Source organism: Poecile atricapillus, chromosome 2 (assembly GCF_030490865.1).
Source record: "Poecile atricapillus isolate bPoeAtr1 chromosome 2, bPoeAtr1.hap1, whole genome shotgun sequence".
Classification (NCBI taxonomy): domain Eukaryota; kingdom Metazoa; phylum Chordata; class Aves; order Passeriformes; family Paridae; genus Poecile; species Poecile atricapillus.
In genome coordinates, this window is record NC_081250.1 from 128,560,138 (window position 1) to 128,580,414 (window position 20,277).

At 37.5% G+C, this 20,277-nt stretch overlaps 1 protein-coding gene across 1 annotated transcript; it reads right to left on the reverse strand.

The window, feature by feature from the left end:
• Positions 1 to 1,132: 1,132 nt before the first annotated feature.
• Positions 1,133 to 19,364, reverse strand: CALB1 (calbindin 1). Its single transcript, XM_058832130.1, has 11 exons — positions 19,170 to 19,364; positions 18,817 to 18,893; positions 14,339 to 14,413; positions 9,619 to 9,702; positions 9,474 to 9,530; positions 6,533 to 6,610; positions 4,016 to 4,071; positions 3,880 to 3,919; positions 3,739 to 3,792; positions 3,535 to 3,606; positions 1,133 to 3,123 (listed from the first exon to the last, which is right to left on the reverse strand). The coding sequence occupies exons 1-11, from the start codon at positions 19,249 to 19,251 to the stop codon at positions 3,010 to 3,012; spliced, it is 789 nt and encodes a 262-aa protein (XP_058688113.1). The 5' UTR covers positions 19,252 to 19,364; the 3' UTR covers positions 1,133 to 3,009.
• Between the last annotated feature and the right edge of the window lie 913 nt (positions 19,365 to 20,277).

Here is a 20,277-nt window from a genome sequence, read left to right on the forward strand (position 1 = left end):
TTCAAGGGCTGTGTTCAATCCTGTGTTAATCCTGATTAAGTTGTTGGTGAAAACTCGCATGATATTCTCTATAATGGTTAGCTGGGCAGTGCTGTGGGCCCAGGTGGAAGCAGGCATTCACTCTGCCTGACCTAGCACTGTTAAGGTTTACTTCTGTCAGCAAACACTGCATTTATAATGCCAAGGGTTTACGAAGGGCCTCATAGTTACTATTGTTTTTATTCTTTCAGTTTGCTGGTTTGTGCTTTAAAATTTCTAGATCACCTTCTTTGATTTGAATAACTAGTGCCATGTTAAGTTTTAATCTGTACACATTTAAACTAGGATGGGCTAAAATATTTTACAGCATAATTATAATTTGTAGGAGCGTGGATTTTGGTACTTGTTAGCTTGAGTGCTTCTTTGCATGTTTATTTTAATAAATTGTGTATTTATAGGCAGCAAAATGGTTAAAGCTTCAGTAAAGGGGATCCCAAGTAGCTCTGTCTCATTTTCTGTGTTTAACTGGAATATGGCATACCTTCACCATATCACAGAATTAATCTTTGTGCATGCTATGATTTTACTTTTCTTTGGTCACCAGATGTCTACCAGAAGAAAGAAGAAATCTTCCCTATCATCACCTCTCTTATTATTATGCCTTCCTCTGCCTCAACCCTGACATTTAAAAATCAGTCTGCCCAGGAGTGATTTAGAGTGTAAAACCTGGAGGTTTTACAGCAGTTTTGACTTAGCCATTCTTGTCATAATTTGCTTTGCGTTGAGAGTAGGCACCTTTGCTACAACTGGGGTTTTAAACTGCTGTCTTTGAATCCAAGTTTCATTTAAGAGAAATAACTGCAGGAAACATCCTGCCAGTGAGTAACTGAGACCTACTTTCAGTGTTGTGCCCTGCAGGAGAGCCAGCTGGTGGGCAGCAGCAGTAGCACAAGGGTGGCTTCAGAACAGACGTGTGACAGTTACCTTTATTTATGTTCAGGAAGACAGATTTCACTTTCTGTGGTAACTTTGTCAAAACACTATAAAAGCTTTATCTCTCACTGTAATCATATAGCAAACATATTTTTACACACATGGTTTGGGGTTTTTTTCTTTACACTTTTAAAATGTTAAAATAAGGCAAAATCCAGGGTTTCAAGTGCACAATATGAACAATATCAATCGTTTATTGTACTGATAGGCAGATTCACTGTTCCTTCACTTAATGTACACAATTGTATTTCACATTGCATAGAGAAAAGAGGAGACAAGCAGGTAAGACGTTAAATCACTGTGCATGGAGTGGGAGTAAAACAGTGAGAATGAACTGGCTTAACCTTATTTTAGTTTTGTGTGGTTTTTTTTCCCAGCAAGACCTCATCCAGCATCACCTACCCCTTAACTTTCCGAGGCTCAGCCTGGAGAGAGCCCAAGGCCATTAGGCCATTCCTGAAATGGTATTTATTTGCTTGAGTTCACCTGAGGAATTCAAGGATACATTTCAGTAGGAATTCATTGACTGTAATCTTGAAGGACTGAGCCTCATTGTTTGAGACACATTTCAAATAAAATGCATTTGCTTCCATTTGTTAAATAAAACACACAAATGCATCTGGGAAGTTGTATGTAGCTAATCTGACAACCTGGAATTTCTTCCAATATAGTTGTACATGCAGGCAGCATAGGTTTATTTGCTGTAAGACACAGCCCAATTTCCTTCCTTCTCCAGTACTTACTGGAAACAGTGGCCTGGACATTCATGAAGTTGTCTGGCATAAAATTGGTGTAAAGTAAAAAGGGAGCCAGGCCAAAAAAACCCAAGGATGCAAGAAGATAGGGCTGCTTCATAGTATAGTTCCCATTTAAAAAATACATCTCTAGTATAATAAAAAGCAGAGCCCACCATGTAAATTAAATTACTAAATTGTTATAAAACCTGTACTATTTTTTCTTCATTTAATGTCAAATTTTAATGCTAGTGAGACAGACTAGTAATTCAGTGTAAGATCCAAGGAGGCACATTTTTTTAAAATAGTCAGTTTGTCCTTTACATGGTACAGGTACAAGAATCCAGGAGATACACAAACTAGACACCAGTAATCTTAGGATATTAAATTTAATTATAGATTACACAGAATATGATGTAAAAACAGCAATTTACTAGAATAATTATAACCTGCAAAATGTGAAAATAGTTTAGAAAATGGATTGTCATATTCTCTGACACAGCAATAGTCATGAAAGGTACACTTATAATATCATATGTTAATCTGTGTATTAACTATACTACCTGTCATTTAGCCAGGATTTCAAGACAGATTAAAGGCATTTATTTCTGAAGTGCCTATGTTTAAATTCAGTAAAACAGCTAGATTGAGAACACTATATTTTTATCAACTACTGCATGGAGATCTATTCCAGATAAATGCTTTGTCTATATGCTATGAATTCATAATGAGAAGAGTAATTGTAAGACTGCAGAGAGTACAGACCTGTAAGTGGGTGGTTTGACAACTGAAAGTATTTCTTAGTGCCTTATAAAATTTTTGAAATCAGACATGCCAATGTCTCTTTCCTATTTCATATCTAGATCATATTTAATCTGAATTCATGTTTTATATTTAAAAACCCCACATTTATTTGTTATGGGAAAGAAATGTATAGATCTTTTCATTATGTAGTTTAACAAGAAATGTTGCAAGTGTCAAAGGATATGATGACCACAGCAATGTCAGCAGGTTTAATTTTTATCCAGCTGTGTTTATGAAAGCAAAAAACCCAACCAAAACCAACCCTGACATATTTAGTTTCTTTTTGAATATACAGACTGGCCCAAACACTGACATTCTCTTTATCAATCTTATTGTTACAAAAACTGTACATTACAAACAGTATAGAAACAAACTGAAAGGAATGTGCCACACATCCTGGCTAATTTTCTATATGCAGTTTAAAAATACAGCCTACTCCCTTATAGTGCACTGTTATCGTAGAGTACATCACTAGTTAAGTGGACATGATAGAAGAGCTCTAGTTTTCCTCAGCACAGAGAATAAGAGCCAATTCTGCTCGGTAAAGCTTTCCTCCATCAGACAAGGCCATGATGCTTTTCTTGTATGTTGCAAGGTTGGTAATGTCTAATTCCTATTTAAAGAACAGATAATGCTTTATATTCCTGTTTAGTTATCAGCATGAACAAGTTTACTTCCAATGGCAGGAAATGAGAAAAAAATCCCAGATGTTCTCAGCTTGTCCAACAGTAACACACTAAAATGTTTTTATATATTTTTATGTTATCCCTATGATAGCCACATGTTAGCTTGCTTCTAGCTAACAACAGAAACAAGCAAGCTCTTGATAGTCTAACTGTGTAATCACAACTCTCCTGGTTCAGGATTTATACTGCTATTATTTCCACCACAATTTTTAGTTGCACTTTGACTTCAGGAATTATGACTTAGATGCTCTATATTTATCTTATTAGGGTGGATTAAAGTGTCCTTAAAATCCAAATTAAATCTAATCTCTAAGGGGAAAGAAGCCCTCTAGGATTACCTTTTTGTTCTTTTCACAGAGATCCTTCAGTAGGGCATCAAGTTCATTTTCATCTATATAGCCGTTGCCATCCTGAAAAATACCATTAAAGATAAGTTTAAACGTTTATTTTTAATTCCAGAGATTATGGCTAGTTTTCCACAAATTCAGAAAATAAGTGCCAATAAGCTACGCCATTAATAAAAACATTTTTTTAAGACTTACTTGATCATACATCTCAAAGGCATTATTGAATTCTTTTGCACACATTTTGACACCCTAAATGCCAAAAGGAAAACAAACCCATTAATGACACCAGTTATGTGTGATGGAAACAGGTTACCTGAAAAATATGAATATTCATACCTGAAATTTAATAAGAAAATTTTCCTGTACAGGGAGTAGTCTTTGGAGAGAAAAAAACAAAGGTCAAAATATTTAACCGTTCCAATTAAAGCACTTGGTATATGATATTTGTTGTGAAAAGAAACAGAAGACATACCTGGCCAGTTCAGTAAGCTCCAGCTTTCCATCATTGTTTGCATCAAACATCCTGAGCTGAAAGAATATATAAATTTACATTGCTAATCAACATTAATCAATCTAATGAAGAAAACACTTATTTGGAGAACTTAAATCCAATTGACTTTGTCCTGAAATGATGTCCCCAGGTTACATTTGCTGGGTAATACATTTATTTTAAGTACTGACTAAGAAATTTATAGTAATTAATTCTACTGAAAATCTTGATAAGAAACCAGAGAAGTAATTCTGATTAACCTGTGGTAAGTTAGGTCTTAATCTGCCTACACTGATTAATGAATGTCCTGTATGAAAAATGTGCATGTAATTATTTATAAATGACAGAAGTGTTGTTGTGATAACATTTTACTTTCGACTTCATGTCACAATTGGGTAATAGAATCATTATTCTTTATTCATAAAGACAAAAAACTGGTTATGTGCAGTAGAATCTAAGGCATTCAATTCCCTAGACAGAAAACAATAGACATTTCATTCAATTGAATAGGTTTAAGTATTTAAGTAAGGACAATATTTTGTTACTGTAATATATTTTAAAGAAAAAGTTAACAGATGTTGCAAATGATCATATTTTCTTGATGGTATGAAAATGGGAAAATAAATCTCTCAAAGCATAATTAAATTACAGTAATAACTATGTTAATATAATTTCACAAAATAAGTGATTACTATTTCTAATAATTTTTCATATCTTTAATATTAAAGTGTCTTCCTTTGAGTCTATGAAAGGATGAGCTCCTGCTACCTGAGAGGCAGAAACAGCTTATAATAGCTATTAGAAGTAGATGAAGATATTGCTCCTGCATAGGACTTTCTCTTCCAGTATTTATACCTGTGTAGTTCCATTTTTCTATTTTCAAACATTATATTGCACTTGCTATATAAAAGAGTCACAAAAGCAGCAGACTACAAAACATTATATTGAAAGCACCATCACCCACACTCCATTCCATTACTGTAACCACAGTAATTTTAGATGTAATTTATAGTTAAGAGGAAAAGCAACACCTGTACTGACATATATACATAAACATATATTCTTTTAAAGAGGAGACTAATGTAATGCAATGAAAAAGACCTAATGTCACTTTGTTAATACATAATAGATGACAAAGGATACCAGAAAAAAAAAAAGTGGCAAATTCTACAAATGTTTATTTGTATATATATATATTATATATAACACCGTGGTTCCTTTTAACACTTCCTCCCTTTGTATAAAAGCATCTGCCTTTCTTGCATTTCCCAGGAAAACAGATTTGCATTTGGGGGAAGTAAGCAGTGGCAGCTGTGAAGCTGTGAACTTATTTTATTTTTTGATGAGTTATTAGTGACTGGCTCTGGCTGCCAGCAGCTGCTCAGGACTGTGCAGTTTCTATTATCATTCTGTTTTCTGAGGATATGATTGGAGAGCTGGGCTTATTTTTCTTCTCTTATAACTAAATTCTTTGTCAATGTGTGTCTTTGCAGAGGTCAGAACTTACAGAACACTTTAGGATGGAGGTCAAAAAGCTCCCTGAATGAAAATGTTGTCTTCAGCAGTGAATGCAGTGGCAATTCTATGTAAATGGTTTATACTGGTACAACGAACCAGCAAATTTTTCCAGGAGAAACACAAGTTTTTTTCAGTCAGTCTTAAGCCAGTTTGAGGGCTAGTACATCTACCTAGCATATTTTTGATTGTTAAAAGTATTTTAGGATGAAAACAAGCTGGTAAAACCAATGTAGAGTTATAACTATATAGTTATAGTTATTTATATATATACTTATAAATGTAGAGTTACACATTTCCTGAAGACCAGAATTCTGTCTTTTTTTTTCCTTGAGAAGCCCATGCAGAAGCCAGTACTGGTCCTTACCATGGAGTACCATAGCAATGAGATGGACGGATTGTATCAAGAATGGGCTGATTTAAGGCAGGGAAGCAACAGTTTTGCTATAGTGTTTATCTAAAATATCAATTTTTCTTTCTTGAAGCAAGGGAAAGAGGGAAGTGTGAGATGTTTGTAAATCTAAGGAGACCACCATGCAGTGATGGCTTTGAAGACAAGAGACAGACATCACAGCATTGTAAGAAGGCAAAACATAGAAAGTAACACCAAATTAATTTGATCTAAACATAAAAATATAATTATGGAAAGAACAGTTTTGTTCCTATGAAATGTTAAACCTGTGGTTTTACAACTAGAGGCACAAGGAAGGAAAACAGGGTAAATACTATGGCATGGCATGACATTATATAAATACCAAGAAGGTTAAAAATTCCTGGACTTTTCTTTTTAAGCAGTACTGAAAACTGCCCATCAAGGCTCTGTAGCTGCAGAAATAGTTGCAGGGCTAGGTGCCACAGTCGTCTCTCTCTTGCAATGCCATAGACTGATTGGGACCTGGTGGGTCTCCAAGTCACTTGGAGCTTTCCAGTGGCTAAAGATAAACAGAGTTTGGATTAGCCCATTATGCCTGTAAATAAACTTACCATTATTTCTGTGTATTCTGTTAGCTTTGAGTCTTCAATCTGCTTATTTGCTTTCTGTAGTAAATCTTTCAAGAAGCTCTGTTAAAATAAATAGAGTAATAGGTGAATTTTTATCAACAGAATAAAATGTTTAACTTGCTAGCTTCAGATTAAAGTAATGGGAAATACTATTTTACTTCCACTATAGTATTTACTACTGGAGTTCCAAATAAGTAGGAAAAAAATAGTTATTAACAGCTAAGAATATGTTTCTTTTGATAAGTTCAAGTATATTGCATTTTATTTGGAAAAAGTAACTAATAAAACTTCATTGTATGCCATTTGTAGTGTTGTGAATTTGGAAAAAAAGTTTGGCTTTCAAGTATACTGCTACTTAATCAGCTCTATCAGTAACCTAAACTAATTAACCTTGAGTCTCCTTGAAAACTTGTATGCCTAATCACTTCTTTCAACATCGGAACAATTTTACAGAAAGGATCAATGATTAATCAAGTTTTGTCCTTGCGTGTGGCAGTACCTGATGCTAGTGAATATTGCATCTTCCTACCTTGTGTTTTAAATGTGTGCAGCGAATTTCATTGCATTTTTGAATGAGAATTTGATGTCACATGACTAAAATACCAGCCATTTTTACTTTAAAAAATAAGATGGCTTCCACGCATTCAGTGTTTTAAATTTTTGTACTAGATCTGTGACATCAAAAAAAGAAAGATACCAAAATGTAAAGGGCATTACAAGATATAATGAAGCACCTAAATCCTGTCCTCAGTTGGAATGTCATTATTTTTGTGCAATTTTTGGCCACATTTCAAGAGAGGAAATGGGAGAGCTTATAAGAAAATATATTTGTATTCCTGGACCTGAATGCAACCATATCAATAGTCTTATGTCTAACACCCAGTATAGTTCTTTTAGCCTGGCCCCCTCCATGCTGGAGGCCCTTCCTGGTAGCCTGTATAATGAAGAACAGAACTGAAATATTGTGAATGAATGTCACAGAAACATGTTGAATCTTGTGTGCTTCAATGGAAAATAGAAGGGAAATTAAAACGTTATTCAGTCCACGTCTCAGGAAAGGATTCTATCTAAACTTCTTGAATTACTCTCTGATCTGAGCTATTGACAAACCTTTCCTAAACACAGGCAGTGATGAAGTCTCCCTCCCCCTTAGACAACATACTTTATTGCCACTACTATTGTTAGAAAGTTTTCCTGATTTCCAGCTTAAATTTCACTTACAAAGTTGTAAGTGGGTGTACTCCTCCCATAGCAAATACTTTAAAATGTTTGGGCTTGCCAAGAAATACTGATCTAAAAATAAAACTGGACATTTATGTCTTATTTTCAGTGTTTAAATAGCCTATTTCTCTGAGGCAAAAGAAACCTCACAGCACAAGCAAGATGAACCATTAGATATTCAGTTAAAACATCTTCTTTCTTCAGCTGGCCCTCAATCAGCCCTGCCTTTTAAAATCTATTTTAAAATACAGCAGTCAGCAGCCATCATCTAACAGCTGGAGAGTTCTCAAGTGCTACCTTTTCCTGATCCTACCAAGTTTAAATACACCGACCTCGTGCAATCAGTCAGCAGAAGAATGGACTTGTCTGCCTGAGGGTTACCCTAAGCTTAGATCCTTGGGAAATGTCACACAGATATCAGACTCAAAAGAGAAAGGGAAAAAAGATTTTCTGTCATGAGTTCCTTTTCTGAGCAGAACAGTAAAGACTTTGAGCAGTTTGATCTCCTGGTGCTTTATTTAAAACTTACATCCCTCTTCTTTATACCACATATGGAAAAAATAGTCCAAATTAGATGGATAAACACTGCTAGATCTTTCTCTTGCTATGAAATACTTTGATTCCTTTGAAGGTAAAGCTACAATAATGAATCGAATGCAGTTGAGCTGTGGAAGATGGCACCTTTCTACTCAGAAAACTGTTGTATGTGATCATCTGTGCTATGAAGAAAGGCAGAGAGAATTAGGATGCTTAAGCTTGGAGGAGCTTCAGAAGAACATCATCAAAGTATATAAAAACTTCAAGGGAGGGTGCAAAGAGGATGGAACTAGGCTACTGACAGGATCAGAGGCAATGGTCACAAAGTGAAACAAAAATGTTCCCTCTGAGCATCAGGAAACACATTTTCACTGCAAGGATGGCACAGGTTGCCCATGGAGAATGTAGAGTCTTCATTCTTGGACACATGCAAAGGCCATCTGAACAAGGTCCTGGGCAACTGCCTCTGGGTGGTCGAGCAGAGGGGTTGGACCAGATGGCCTCCAGAGGTTCCTAACAACCACCCTGTGATTCCATGACACTAACTCAGCATCAACAAATTGATGTTGGTTGTATGACTAGGGAAATACAATCACTCTTGTTTCAAGATTTCTTAACTCTGAGATCAAGGCTGAGATAGCTAATGGGATAACCTTGATTCTGCTCTTATTTGTGCTTATTAAAACTGATAACAAAATCCTACTAGGTTAACCAAGCAGAAGCAGCACAATTCCATTTGTGTTAGTCTAACAGTATTACAGTTAGGAAATTGTAGGGTTATGTGGTACTTGAGACAGCATCAACTGTCCAGCAGCATAGTGATTAAGAAAAAACACAACAAAGTTGCTCTTTTCCCTAAGAGGCGAAAAAATAACCAACATAGTTGTCAAGAGACTAATTTTGCTTTCTTAATTTTTCTTACTTCTAAGCAACCTGGTAGCTTAAGTCATTTGATACCAACACTGATCTGAATTAAAACATGGCTTAAAAAAACATTCATCAGATTAGAGTTTCACTTTAAATAATCAGCTAATTGTATTGCATTTTTTGTCATGTTTGAAATGCAAAAACATTCACAGGTGGGTATCTGAAGAAAGAGATAGCAGCATAGGTTGTAATCCAACACCTGTTCTCATGTTGTGCATGCTCATAGATATTGGTTTACCTTAAGTTCCTCAGAATCAATGAAGCCACTGTGGTCGCTGTCATATTTCCTCCATGTCTGCAATCAGAATGTGAATGCTTTAATGATGTGTTTATGGCAAACAGGTCTTCGATGGTTTTACAACAGGCAACTTTTCATACTATACCTGCATGAAATCTTCACTTGACTTTAGCTGCTGGCATCTGAAGAACAACAGGAAATTCTCTTCCGTTGGCAATACCTGAGCAAGCTGTAACACAATTTAAGAAAGATTAAATTTTGGCTCTTCATTCATCTAGCTGAGCCTGTAATAGAGCATGAAGATTTTAAAAAGCATATGAAATTCTTTGTGCTCATGGTGCTGGTGCCATATTGTGGCCCACTTGGAAGCTTCATCCCACTAGCTGAAGTATTTGGAAGATGCCTCTGAGAGGCTTCTGGCTTGCTGCTCTGTCATGGTCACCAAGGTCAAACAGAACTTGAGGTCTGAGAGAAGGGAGCAAGGTAGCATGTTACCAAAAGGGTATCTGGGGAAAGGGGAAAATAATTCACCCATGCAGAATTAGGATCTGTATTAAAATCTATTGAATCAGCATGGAGGGAAAACATAACACAAGGACTCAGAGAGGATAAGAGTGAGGGACCATGAATTAGGAAACTAAGAAATATAGACTACTCAGATACCAAGGAAAACCAAGAAAGAAAGGAACACTGACATGAAGAACATGTGTGTAATATAAATGGTTAAATATAAGGAAAAGCCAGGAGAAAAAAAAAATAAAATAGGGAGGGTAAGGGATGGCAGTTCTCATTTGTCAGTCAGAGAGATGTGTTCAAAAAGAGCTATAAATACCAGAAAGAAATCAAGAGGGCTTTTAGCCCTGCAAAACCAGGGATGGTTCTTCCAATGCCTTTTCACTACAAAAAGCTTTTTTAAAATCAGACATTATTGTACTGATTATTGAAAATGTTCATTTACTATAACTCAATTTTGGCAAGTGACAAATGTAGAAGATGGAAAGTATGCTGTATAATTTAATGTAAAATCATGATTTGTTTTTAACAAAAGCTCATTTTTTTTTTTCTGTCCTCAAAATGTATGAAATATGTTTTGATTAAAAAAAACCAACTTTTTACTTGAAGAATAGACCAGCTGTGATTACTATGGAGAAAATGGAGAACGACATATTTCTTAGCTGCATTATTTTATGTAAAATGACATCTGCAGACTTTCTGGAGTCCCATCTTAAAATTTCAATTCAAATTTTTGTTTTTCTGCCTTTCTTTCACACCCTCGAATCTTTTGTTCTGCTTATTTCAGTGATATTGCCTAATTGCTGAGGCTTTTTTATTGGGAACCAGCAGAGCCATAAGTGACTTCAGCTCTAACCCCGCAGACACAACAAAGTTGTGGAGACATAGTTCTTGTTTCTCTAAAATCATATATGCAAGGAATCAGTTAAATTCTTTTAGGGTTGGTACAGCTGAAAAGACACATCACAGCACCCTTCTTACAGAAACGGTGCAGCTGATGACAGGCTGTCAGGCCCATCAGAGCCTTCTGAGTGCTTTTGCGAGGCTGAACATGAAATCAAAATCAACCTAAGAAATGCGTTTTTGCCAGCAGCTTTCAAAACCTACTCCATTATAAATAGCATATACACGTATGGGTAAGTATATATTTATGTGCACGCAATAGCTAAATGTGTGTAACTTAGTCCTGATTTATGAAGAAAATGTCTTTATTTCACTCATGAGAGAAAAGCTTTGATTTTTGGAGTACACTCCTATTTAACAGCAAATGCTGAATGGAAGAACGATTTAGAATAAAAAAGATAGTTTGGGAGAAGTGACTGATTATAACAATGGGAAAGGATTTGCTTGTGTGGAAAATATAAATAAGATGTACAATGACATAGCTAACTCCTGTGAATCTTGCAAGGGCACTGTAAAATAGTAACTGTCCAAAGGATCATTAACAGCTTATTAGTAGTATAAAACTGTATTTGAGGCACAGAATATATTACCTCTGGAAGAAAATTACCTTATTTTAAGCTATACCTCTCACCCTTCGTAAGTCCCAGGGGAAAGCATTAAATTGCTTTTTGTGGAAAACTCCGCATTATTAAAGGCATGAATAGATTGTGTGGAAACTGGTTCAACTTCCCAGTCCCAGTTTTATACCACTACCAAGAAGAAAGATGGAGACCTGGTGCTATTTTAAGTGATGACTTCTTTGTGGGGATCTGCATAGGGGGAATTTGTGAGCACGTTTGAGTGAGAGTGCAGAGCACTGCAGGTCTGTGTATGGCAGCAATAGTAGTTTAGTGAGCCTTGAGTTTTGGTGCTTTCATGGAGAAGGTTAGTTATCTCTGGCTTGCAAATAATAGAGGACAACTACAAAGCCTGAGACTGGTTTGACTCCTCTCTGGGCAGCTGCAGGCTGAAGTGTATCTTCATAGGCTACCTAGCAGAAAAAAATACTCTCTCTAGCTAAAACAATATCAGATCTATATTCCACACATTGTTCTCTAAGTAAATTCCATTGATATTTAATGCTATTTAAAATTCCTTTCACCTGATAGAGTGAATTTGCTTTTTAAAATCCCATAATAGAGCATGGGAGTACAAAGAATATTTTAGGCTAATAAGTAGTCAATTTTATAGCAGCAGTAATCTTCAAATAATTTGAATGTGAAATTGCTGCAGTTTTGAATTTTGAAACCTTGGGTTTCACATCCACATTTTAGTAAAATCATTGGTCTCAATGAGTACAAAAGGTGAATTAAAGGTCTCTTACACAATGGCAAGAAAGTGGGCAGGTCAGGCTCTGCCTTTAGCTGGAGGACACTGGATAATAGCCAGCGAACTAACTGCAGTGCGCTTGCAAAGACAGACTCAACACTTAATCTGAGCTGAAAATCCACTTCTTCCTCTGTGAAGCCACCCAGGACTCTTCTTTATCTCAGCCAACAGACCTTTCCTGAAAACTCATTATTGGCTGGCACATTCTACGTCAAATGCTGGGTGCTCATTTTGAGGGCTGAGAGTCTGAATGGCTTTACATAACTTTTCTTAAACTGCGTTCAGACAATTTTCAGAAAAACTATTTGATGAACTATGTAAATGGGAACAATCTGGAATTATTGGATTTTAATTTTTTTTTTCATATAAGGAAGGAGAATCAAGTCCAAATACCAACTTCAATATCATACTGCTCTGCACGTACCACACATTTCATGAGTCCCATCAGCAGTTTCCAAATCAAGCTTCATGCTGATGTAAGGGAAACAAAATATAGCTATTGGGTTTGGAAACTGCTATATTAAGGGAGAAAGTCCCTTCAGTCACTGAACTCCATACTATCTCTATTCAGTTACTTCCGTGGATGCTGAGCATGCTTGGCACTTCACTGGGGGTGGTGAGCCATATCTTCCCTCATTCCCTCATGATGATTTGCTCATCTTCCCTCATTAAGTCAATATCAGAATCAGAAATAGAACTTGAAAGGTAAAATTTCCAATTATCTTTCCTAAGTGAAGAAGCACAACCTTTTTAAGGCACTGTTCACACATTCTTCTTGCATCAGTGCTTTGCTATACAGATATTCAAAAAACAAATTTAAATAAAATTCTTCAATAACAAATAAACTAGCATTTTTTAGTCCAAAACAAAAAAAAATTGTTATAACAAATAAACACTACTTCTTTCTAGATGCAAAGCTATTTGATCAATGCTAAGTAGTGTTAAAAGACGCACTTTTAAAAATTAATTGTGGCTGCAAGTGAGACAAATTGTTTATATTTCTGTGGCAGTTTAGTCATAATTACATATGCCTTTAAACAAGTATATAAAATTCAGACATATGACAGAAGAGAAAAGGTATCTTGAAATGATCTATTGTATCAGCAGTGATACTTTCCATTGACTTCTACAGATTCTATTCAATCCTCTGTTTTAAAATTAGACACTGACCCAAAGCTGGTCACTGTAGAAATTTTGCAGGGCTGGCTTGTTTCCAGCTGTTTCTTAATTAGCTCTCTAGGTCAGATTTCTTATTATCCAGAAAAAAATATAATATCATTTAATAATAAAACCGCAGTCTCACTGCACTCAGAGTGACATAAATGAGTCATTGATTTAAGCTCAGAGAAGTGACTTCTCAAACTGTAACCCTATAACCCCACAAACTCTCCTTTTTGACTTGCAGTGCTGAAGAGTGAAATTCAGAGAGAACACAATGGTTCTCCCCTTCTTAGCAAGTTGTCTAAGTTATACAATTGCTGAGCAGCTGTATGAGGAGAAACTGCTTATCTTCAGCCTCTTCAGAAAATGGGAGTAAGGAACGTGAGAATTTTCTGCCTGCAGTTCTGTTAAAGTTCAAGAGAGGAAATCCCAAGAAATTCTTTCTTAGTCATGATTGACATGCTGACTTACCATATATGAGGTTTTTTTACAATAGACTATATATAATGATAGCCCAATGAAGTTCACTCGGATGTTATCATCACCGCTAGGAATGGTGATAGAGCATGAGTTCAAAATCACAGGTAGCACTACGTGACATTACTTTTCATCACATTACCTTTATAATTTAAATCTTTAAACTAGAACTTTTATCTGCTTTGTAGAAAACTTAAATTGCTGTTGATGCTTATTTGTATTGGATAAAGTTGAATAGAGAAATTACTTGCGGTGAAATGTCTAAAATGTGGTAAGGAATACATTACTTGTTAATGAAAAAGATTTGTTAGTGAAAAGAGATCTTGAAGGCGAGGAAGAAATATTCTGTGTATCTAAAAATCCACAGTATTGGCATATTTTGCTCACATTGTTCTGTGCTAAACGTATTTTCATCAAGTAAAGTTACAAAATAACTGTCTTACCTCAACTATACCTATTTTTCCATCAGTAGACTTCCCGTATTGGTCCACAAAAGCTTTCATTTCAGGTGTTAAATCCTACAAAGTTACAATGATAGAATCATTACTTTAAAATGCAAGAAACATATGTAAACATACTTGAATAATCTATTATTTGCCAAATAATATACCACATTTAATGAAGTACTCACACACTGCAGCTACACTCACCAAGTTTAAATGAAATTAAGGTGGGGTTTTTTTTGTCATAAATAACATCATTCTGATAAATTTTACTTCCTAGGGAACTGTAGCCAGTGTGAATGATATTAAGACAGATGTGTTGGAAGATGTGTCTAACAGTTCCTTTGTTTAAGATGGTGACATTGAAGTTAATAAGTAATTATTACTCCATTTTCTCACTTTTCATTTTTAAATTAGTAACTTGAAGGCAGTGCAGAATCTTTCAAAACAAAGAAAAAAATTCAGTATAATACATCTGAACACCAAAATAGTGTTTCCATGTCTTTGAGTGGATTTTTCCTGAACAATGGATGCTATTTTAGTCTTAAAAGATCTCATCACAATATCATAGTTTTCATTGTTTAGTGTTTGGTTATCATGGAAACAGAGTCAAAATGTCACTGTAGAAAGGGAGATTTGGGTGGGAGAAAATTTTAAGCAGTACCTTAAATCTGGAAGAATAAAGCCATCATAGTTGTCCATATAAATTATGGTCCCTGTTATACATCTGTTCTCTAAAGACAGTTCTCATTCTAGGCTACGGCAAAAAGTGCCAGCCTTGGGGTAAATATCTAAATATTTGATTTCACACTTCAACTTGACCTACCTTTCTTTGATAGGAGATACCATCAAACTTCAATACTGATTAAAATTTAATTTTATTTCTTAGAGGTGGAAGCTAGTGAAACCATTCAGCAAAAATATGGTTACAGTTACATTGAAACAATGGACAATTCTACAGTTATAGATGAAGTTATGTCAGACTTTGGAAATTAAAGGTTTAGGTGTTCTAATCAGATCTAATAGATCTGATTATATAGCACCTAAGTGATTTTCTCACTGGAGACACAGGGACTCTCAGCTGTACAAAGTCCGTTGAAGCTTGTCCCAAATTTCACCTGCCAAAGCTAACTAAAATGTCAGTTCCTTGTAGCTGATACAGTCACGCCCTAGTATCCTATTTCTGTCAAAGTCATCCACAGCAGGTTAGTAATTTGCCGTGGCTTTAATTAGAGATGTGGTTATTAATATAATGGACTTCAAAGTCACCTTTCATCTAATGATCCCAAAGTGGGGACAAGTTTGCTTAGCAGATAGAATGAAGAATTAGACACTTGGATTTTAATTAGTCCTGGTTAAATATTTTACTAATCTTTCTAATAGCAGCTCTGCAGTGCCAGACAGTGTCCAGCCATTGAAAGAGGCACAGTTGATTACAGGTTAAACAAAACAGGAAACTTATCCTCTAGTTCATTATTCAGAAATTATGGTGAGTTTTTTGGTGTTCACTTCACCTGCTCATGAGCTGCTTGAAGAGTTTTTTGAGTTATATTATTCAAATAAATATTTTTGGCCAAAAAAACTTGCCTAAATTTAACCAAGTCTAGTCTTAAAGCTGATACAGATGCAGCTTGAAGAAACTAGCCCTTCATGTCTCAGTTGGGCACCTCAGAAAAGATACTTTCCCAAAAAGTGGAAAAAATTAGCTTTTCTGGATATTTGAAAATGTAAGGATAGTTGACACTACAGAAACACTCACATAATTGTACTCATAAATCCCATTCTTCTGTGGAGAAATACTGCCATTATCTATATAGGCAGGGAAAGTGAGTAACGGGTGTGGAATAGCTCAGACAAGATGCCCCTGTTGACATTTTATCAACCTCTGCATTGGTTTCTTACACCCTAGTGTTTCTTTTGGCAATTGGCATACCCAAACAGAGAATGTATTGTATAAATGAGGGTCACAGTAAGTGGAAGCTATGTTTGTACACTTTCGTAGCTTTTATCTTTAAAAAATAGTTCTTTTAACATGTCTGAAGTTATTATACCAGATCAATTCAGTATCTACCATAATGCATGAAGCAAAAAGGCAAAGGCCAAGGACTAAAACTTCTGAGTAGACATTTCCCCCCTTTCAGGGGGGCCAGCCTGAATCAATCTGCATGCCACCTCTCTGAGAAAAAGCAGCTGTGAAAGTACAGGCTTACTGAGTGGATTAATACAAGGATTAGCATCAGAACATAATTAGAACAGTTCTGTAGTTGGGAAGAATATTGGGCAATATTAAACCATCCTATTCAATGACAGCATCAATGTGATTCTTTAATGCATATGGCAAGACTGATGTAAAATCCAGCTATGAAGAATGCATAATTGAATATTTCAAAAATAGTGAGCAGAAGAGTGACCTGAAATGCAGAAGTTAATGATGACAAAGAAGCTTTGGGGTGTTAAAAGAAGGACAAGGAAATGACATATAACCTACACTAGTTTTTCAATGTGTCCCTTCTGGCAAAAGAATAGATATTCAAAGATACTGAATTAGTATCTCATGAGACAAGAAATGAGCTAATGAGATGCTTGTTTAGCAAATGAGCCTTCAAATGCAAGAATCAGGTTAGAACTGAAACCTAAGATAACATATAGCCGTACTCCAGAGCCCACAGACTGGGTGCTGAATTTGGTTTTGCTACTGTAGATTTCTCTTTTCAGCAGAGCACTCCAAAGCTAGGTTTGAGTCAGAGAAATGGGACAGAAAAACTTAAACATCTGAAAATTAACATCTTAACATCTGAACTTAAAAATTTCTAGAATACAGTGTCAGATACCAGCAGGAGTTATTTAAAAAAACCCACATACATTATACTATTTGTAGCAGATAAGAATAATTCTGCAAGGGTTTCTGTGTTGCTTTGAATAGGCTCTGTTTTTAAGAGATGCACACATGCTTCAAGAGAGAAAAGATCCTGGCCTTAAAATTGTAAATATTTTTTACCTTGAGCTTCTAGCATTTCTACTAATAATGTCATTCATATTAAATATAAAGATGCTATAATATCTTCTTTCTACTGAGCAAACTTAAGTTTCCTGCACTTTAGCATAGAAGCTGGATTTGTTCTGTTGCAGTACTAAAAATGTATTGAAGTTGTTTAATCTTTTCTGTGAAAAAAATAGATTTTTTTCCTCCTAAAAAACCCACATTCCTTTCCCAATTTTCTGTTTGGAGTTTTTTAACTTCAGTTTTGTTGTATTTTTTTTTTTAATTTTAGTTTGAAGTTACGCTTAGAAAAATGAGACCCTACACTAATGTTTCTAATAAGAATTAACCACTACCTAGACTACAGTAACATTAGAGCCATTGCTGGGAGACAGATTTTCATATGTGCAAAGTTTGTACTCATACAATTTCTATGATACAATTTTTCCACAAAAACAATCAAGATTTATATAATTTATTTTTTTTTCTGCATTTAAGTCTAAAATATATAGGAACTTTCAAAGCAAAGTTAATTATTGAAAAGCTATTTCTCAGTTTGGAGGCATTCTTATTATGAAGTATTAATCTATTTCCTCCATGCACACATCATCCATTTCAGTTATATATATATATTTTTTTCTGTTTCTTCGAAAGTCTTTTAGCATAGATTCATTTAGATAAGTTATATATTGGGCTTTGATGCTAAAGGTGGCTGTATTTTTTTCACGGAATCTTTATTTTTTTTTCTTTCTCCCTCCCTTTTCTTTTTCCTCCTGCATGGGTATAGTTTGGAGGAAATTAATAATTAATGTTTCAATAACTCATACACAGAAGTGTTTTGACTACACTGTCAAAAACTTCGCTGTCTCTGTGAGCCATTTAAACAGCCAGGATCTGGTACTCATATTCCCGGTGTTCAGGAGTCATCTGCAGATCTATTTAGTGACCACCAAGGGGCAGAAACGCATTTCAGCCCGTGCTGCCCATTAGTTGTGAAATTAAGAGTCCAGGAACCTGAAGTGTTGGGTTTCTCTCTTCCTCTTTTTTTCTTTCTCATCTTTTTTTTTTTTTTTTTTTTTTTTTTTCTTTCCCTCTCCCCCCGCTTTTCCCAGCAAGTTTTAATGAGTTCATATCTGGATCAGATAAGATTAATTGCAATGGTATAAGGTCTCATCCAATCCAAGACAAAAAGCATCCACACATTTCTTGACTTTTCTTTTTAAGCACTGTCAGAAGTATCAGCTTGTAGCCTGGCAAGGTACGAGCTAGAGCCGCTCGTCAGTGAGGCGGACCCTGGTTTCACCTTTCCAAAGCAGACGATTAATCTGATTTGCAACCCGCTCCTTTCTAACCAAGCTCTTTCCCTTTGCCCGGTGCGGCAGGTGCATGAACCGTGTGATGGCAAGAGAGAACAGAAGGAACCGGGGCACTGGAGTTGGCTCAAGAAAACTCTTCTTTCCCGAAGAAGATGGAAAAGTGGGGCGAAACATTAACCTACCAAGCCTGCCTTCTTCCGTGCCTGCTGCAGCTCCTGGATGAAGTTTTGTAGCTCCTTCCCGTCCATGAACCCATTGCCTACAACAGAAAGAGTTACGCTCGCCGTCACCGCTCCCTCCAAACTCTCTCTCCGTTCTCCAGCGCCGGCAGGGCCCTCCCGGCGAGCGGCTCCCCGCGCACCTCGCCCGGCACCGGCCCCAGCCCCTGAGGGCTCCGGGGCTGCGCCCGAGGCTGCGGGCGGCGGGCGGGCACCGGGCCGCTTTCGGGCAGGCAGCGGTGCTGTCCCCCCAGCCTCCCGCGGGCTCGCCCCCCTCGCCCCCCGCGCCCCCGCCGCCCCGGAGGGAAAGGAATCACCGTCGGAGTCGTAGTGGTGCCAGATCTCGAAGAACTGGGCGGCCGAGATCTCCACGCCCTGCAGGTGGGTCTCCGCCGTCATGGTGGGCGCGGGGCGGCGCGGGGGGGGGCGCTGTCCGCGGTCCTGACTCGGCTCTGGCCGCGGCCGGCGCGGAACGGCAGCGGCGGCTCCGACGGCTCCTCCCGCCGCCGCCCCGCCGAGGGCTATTTATGAGGCCGTCCCGGCCGGGCCACTCCCCCCGGCGCTGCCCTCCCTCTCCGCGGGCCCCGGCGCTGCCCTCCCCGCCCTGCGCGGGGGGGCCGGGGTCTCCCGACGGCCGCACCGAGGCTGGGGCCAGCCCGGCGGCGGAGCCCTCGGGAACTGACACCCCTCGACGTGGGAGGGATGTGTGGGTGCCGAGCGGGGAGCCCCGAGCAGAGAGAGCAGCGCTGAACGACCCGCTCAGGAGTTCCTGCGCATCCCTTGCTGTGGAGAGCATGCCCATGAGACGTGGGACAGAGCCTCCCAGCTTAGCCGTGGGGCTTCCATGTGGAAGAGGCTCCATGAGGAATTTTAGAGCATGGCTTGGAGCACCTCAGGATGTCTTGGTACAAGGAATAAAAAAACACTTGAGGCGCCATGCAGGGTGCAAGGAGCCCGTTTTTCACTGTTCCATCCCCAATCCAGACCTGCAGACCAGCTTTGCACAAAGCTGATCTCTGAAAAGCCACAACGCTTTACCTGATGTTCCTTCTGAGATATAATGGGATATTGAGATATCCATATTGAGATAGCATAGAAACAGTGCAGAGGCATGAGGGACACTACCACAGTCTGCTCTGACTGAGCAAGAGCTTTTTTTTTGGTAGACCAGCTTTGGAGGCTTGCTCTCTTATAAGCAGTAAGTTAGAGGAAGGGGACAGGGTAATCATCCTCTTGCAGTGGGGAAACATGGTGCTGTGCTGGTAATGCTGACTAAGTCCCTTTCGGAATGACTAGTTTTGGTCATTAGGGCTATCTGGGTACCCTGAACCGCTGAAACTGCCTTTCTCCTTGCAGCAGTATCCTTCAGATACTACACTGAGTTAAGATGGTTCGATGGTCAAGATGACTGGCTGACAGGACATT

Coding starts and splice junctions, on each gene's coding strand:
- CALB1 (XM_058832130.1), bottom strand. CDS start 19,251: ATGACGGCGGAGACCCACCTGCAGGGCGTGGAGATCTCGGCCGCCCAG. Junction 9,703..14,338: donor GAAAAATAGGTATAGTTGAG/GTAAGACAGTTA, acceptor ATTGTGTTACAG/CTTGCTCAGGTATTGCCAAC. Junction 9,531..9,618: donor CAAGTGAAGATTTCATGCAG/GTATAGTATGAA, acceptor TTCTGATTGCAG/ACATGGAGGAAATATGACAG.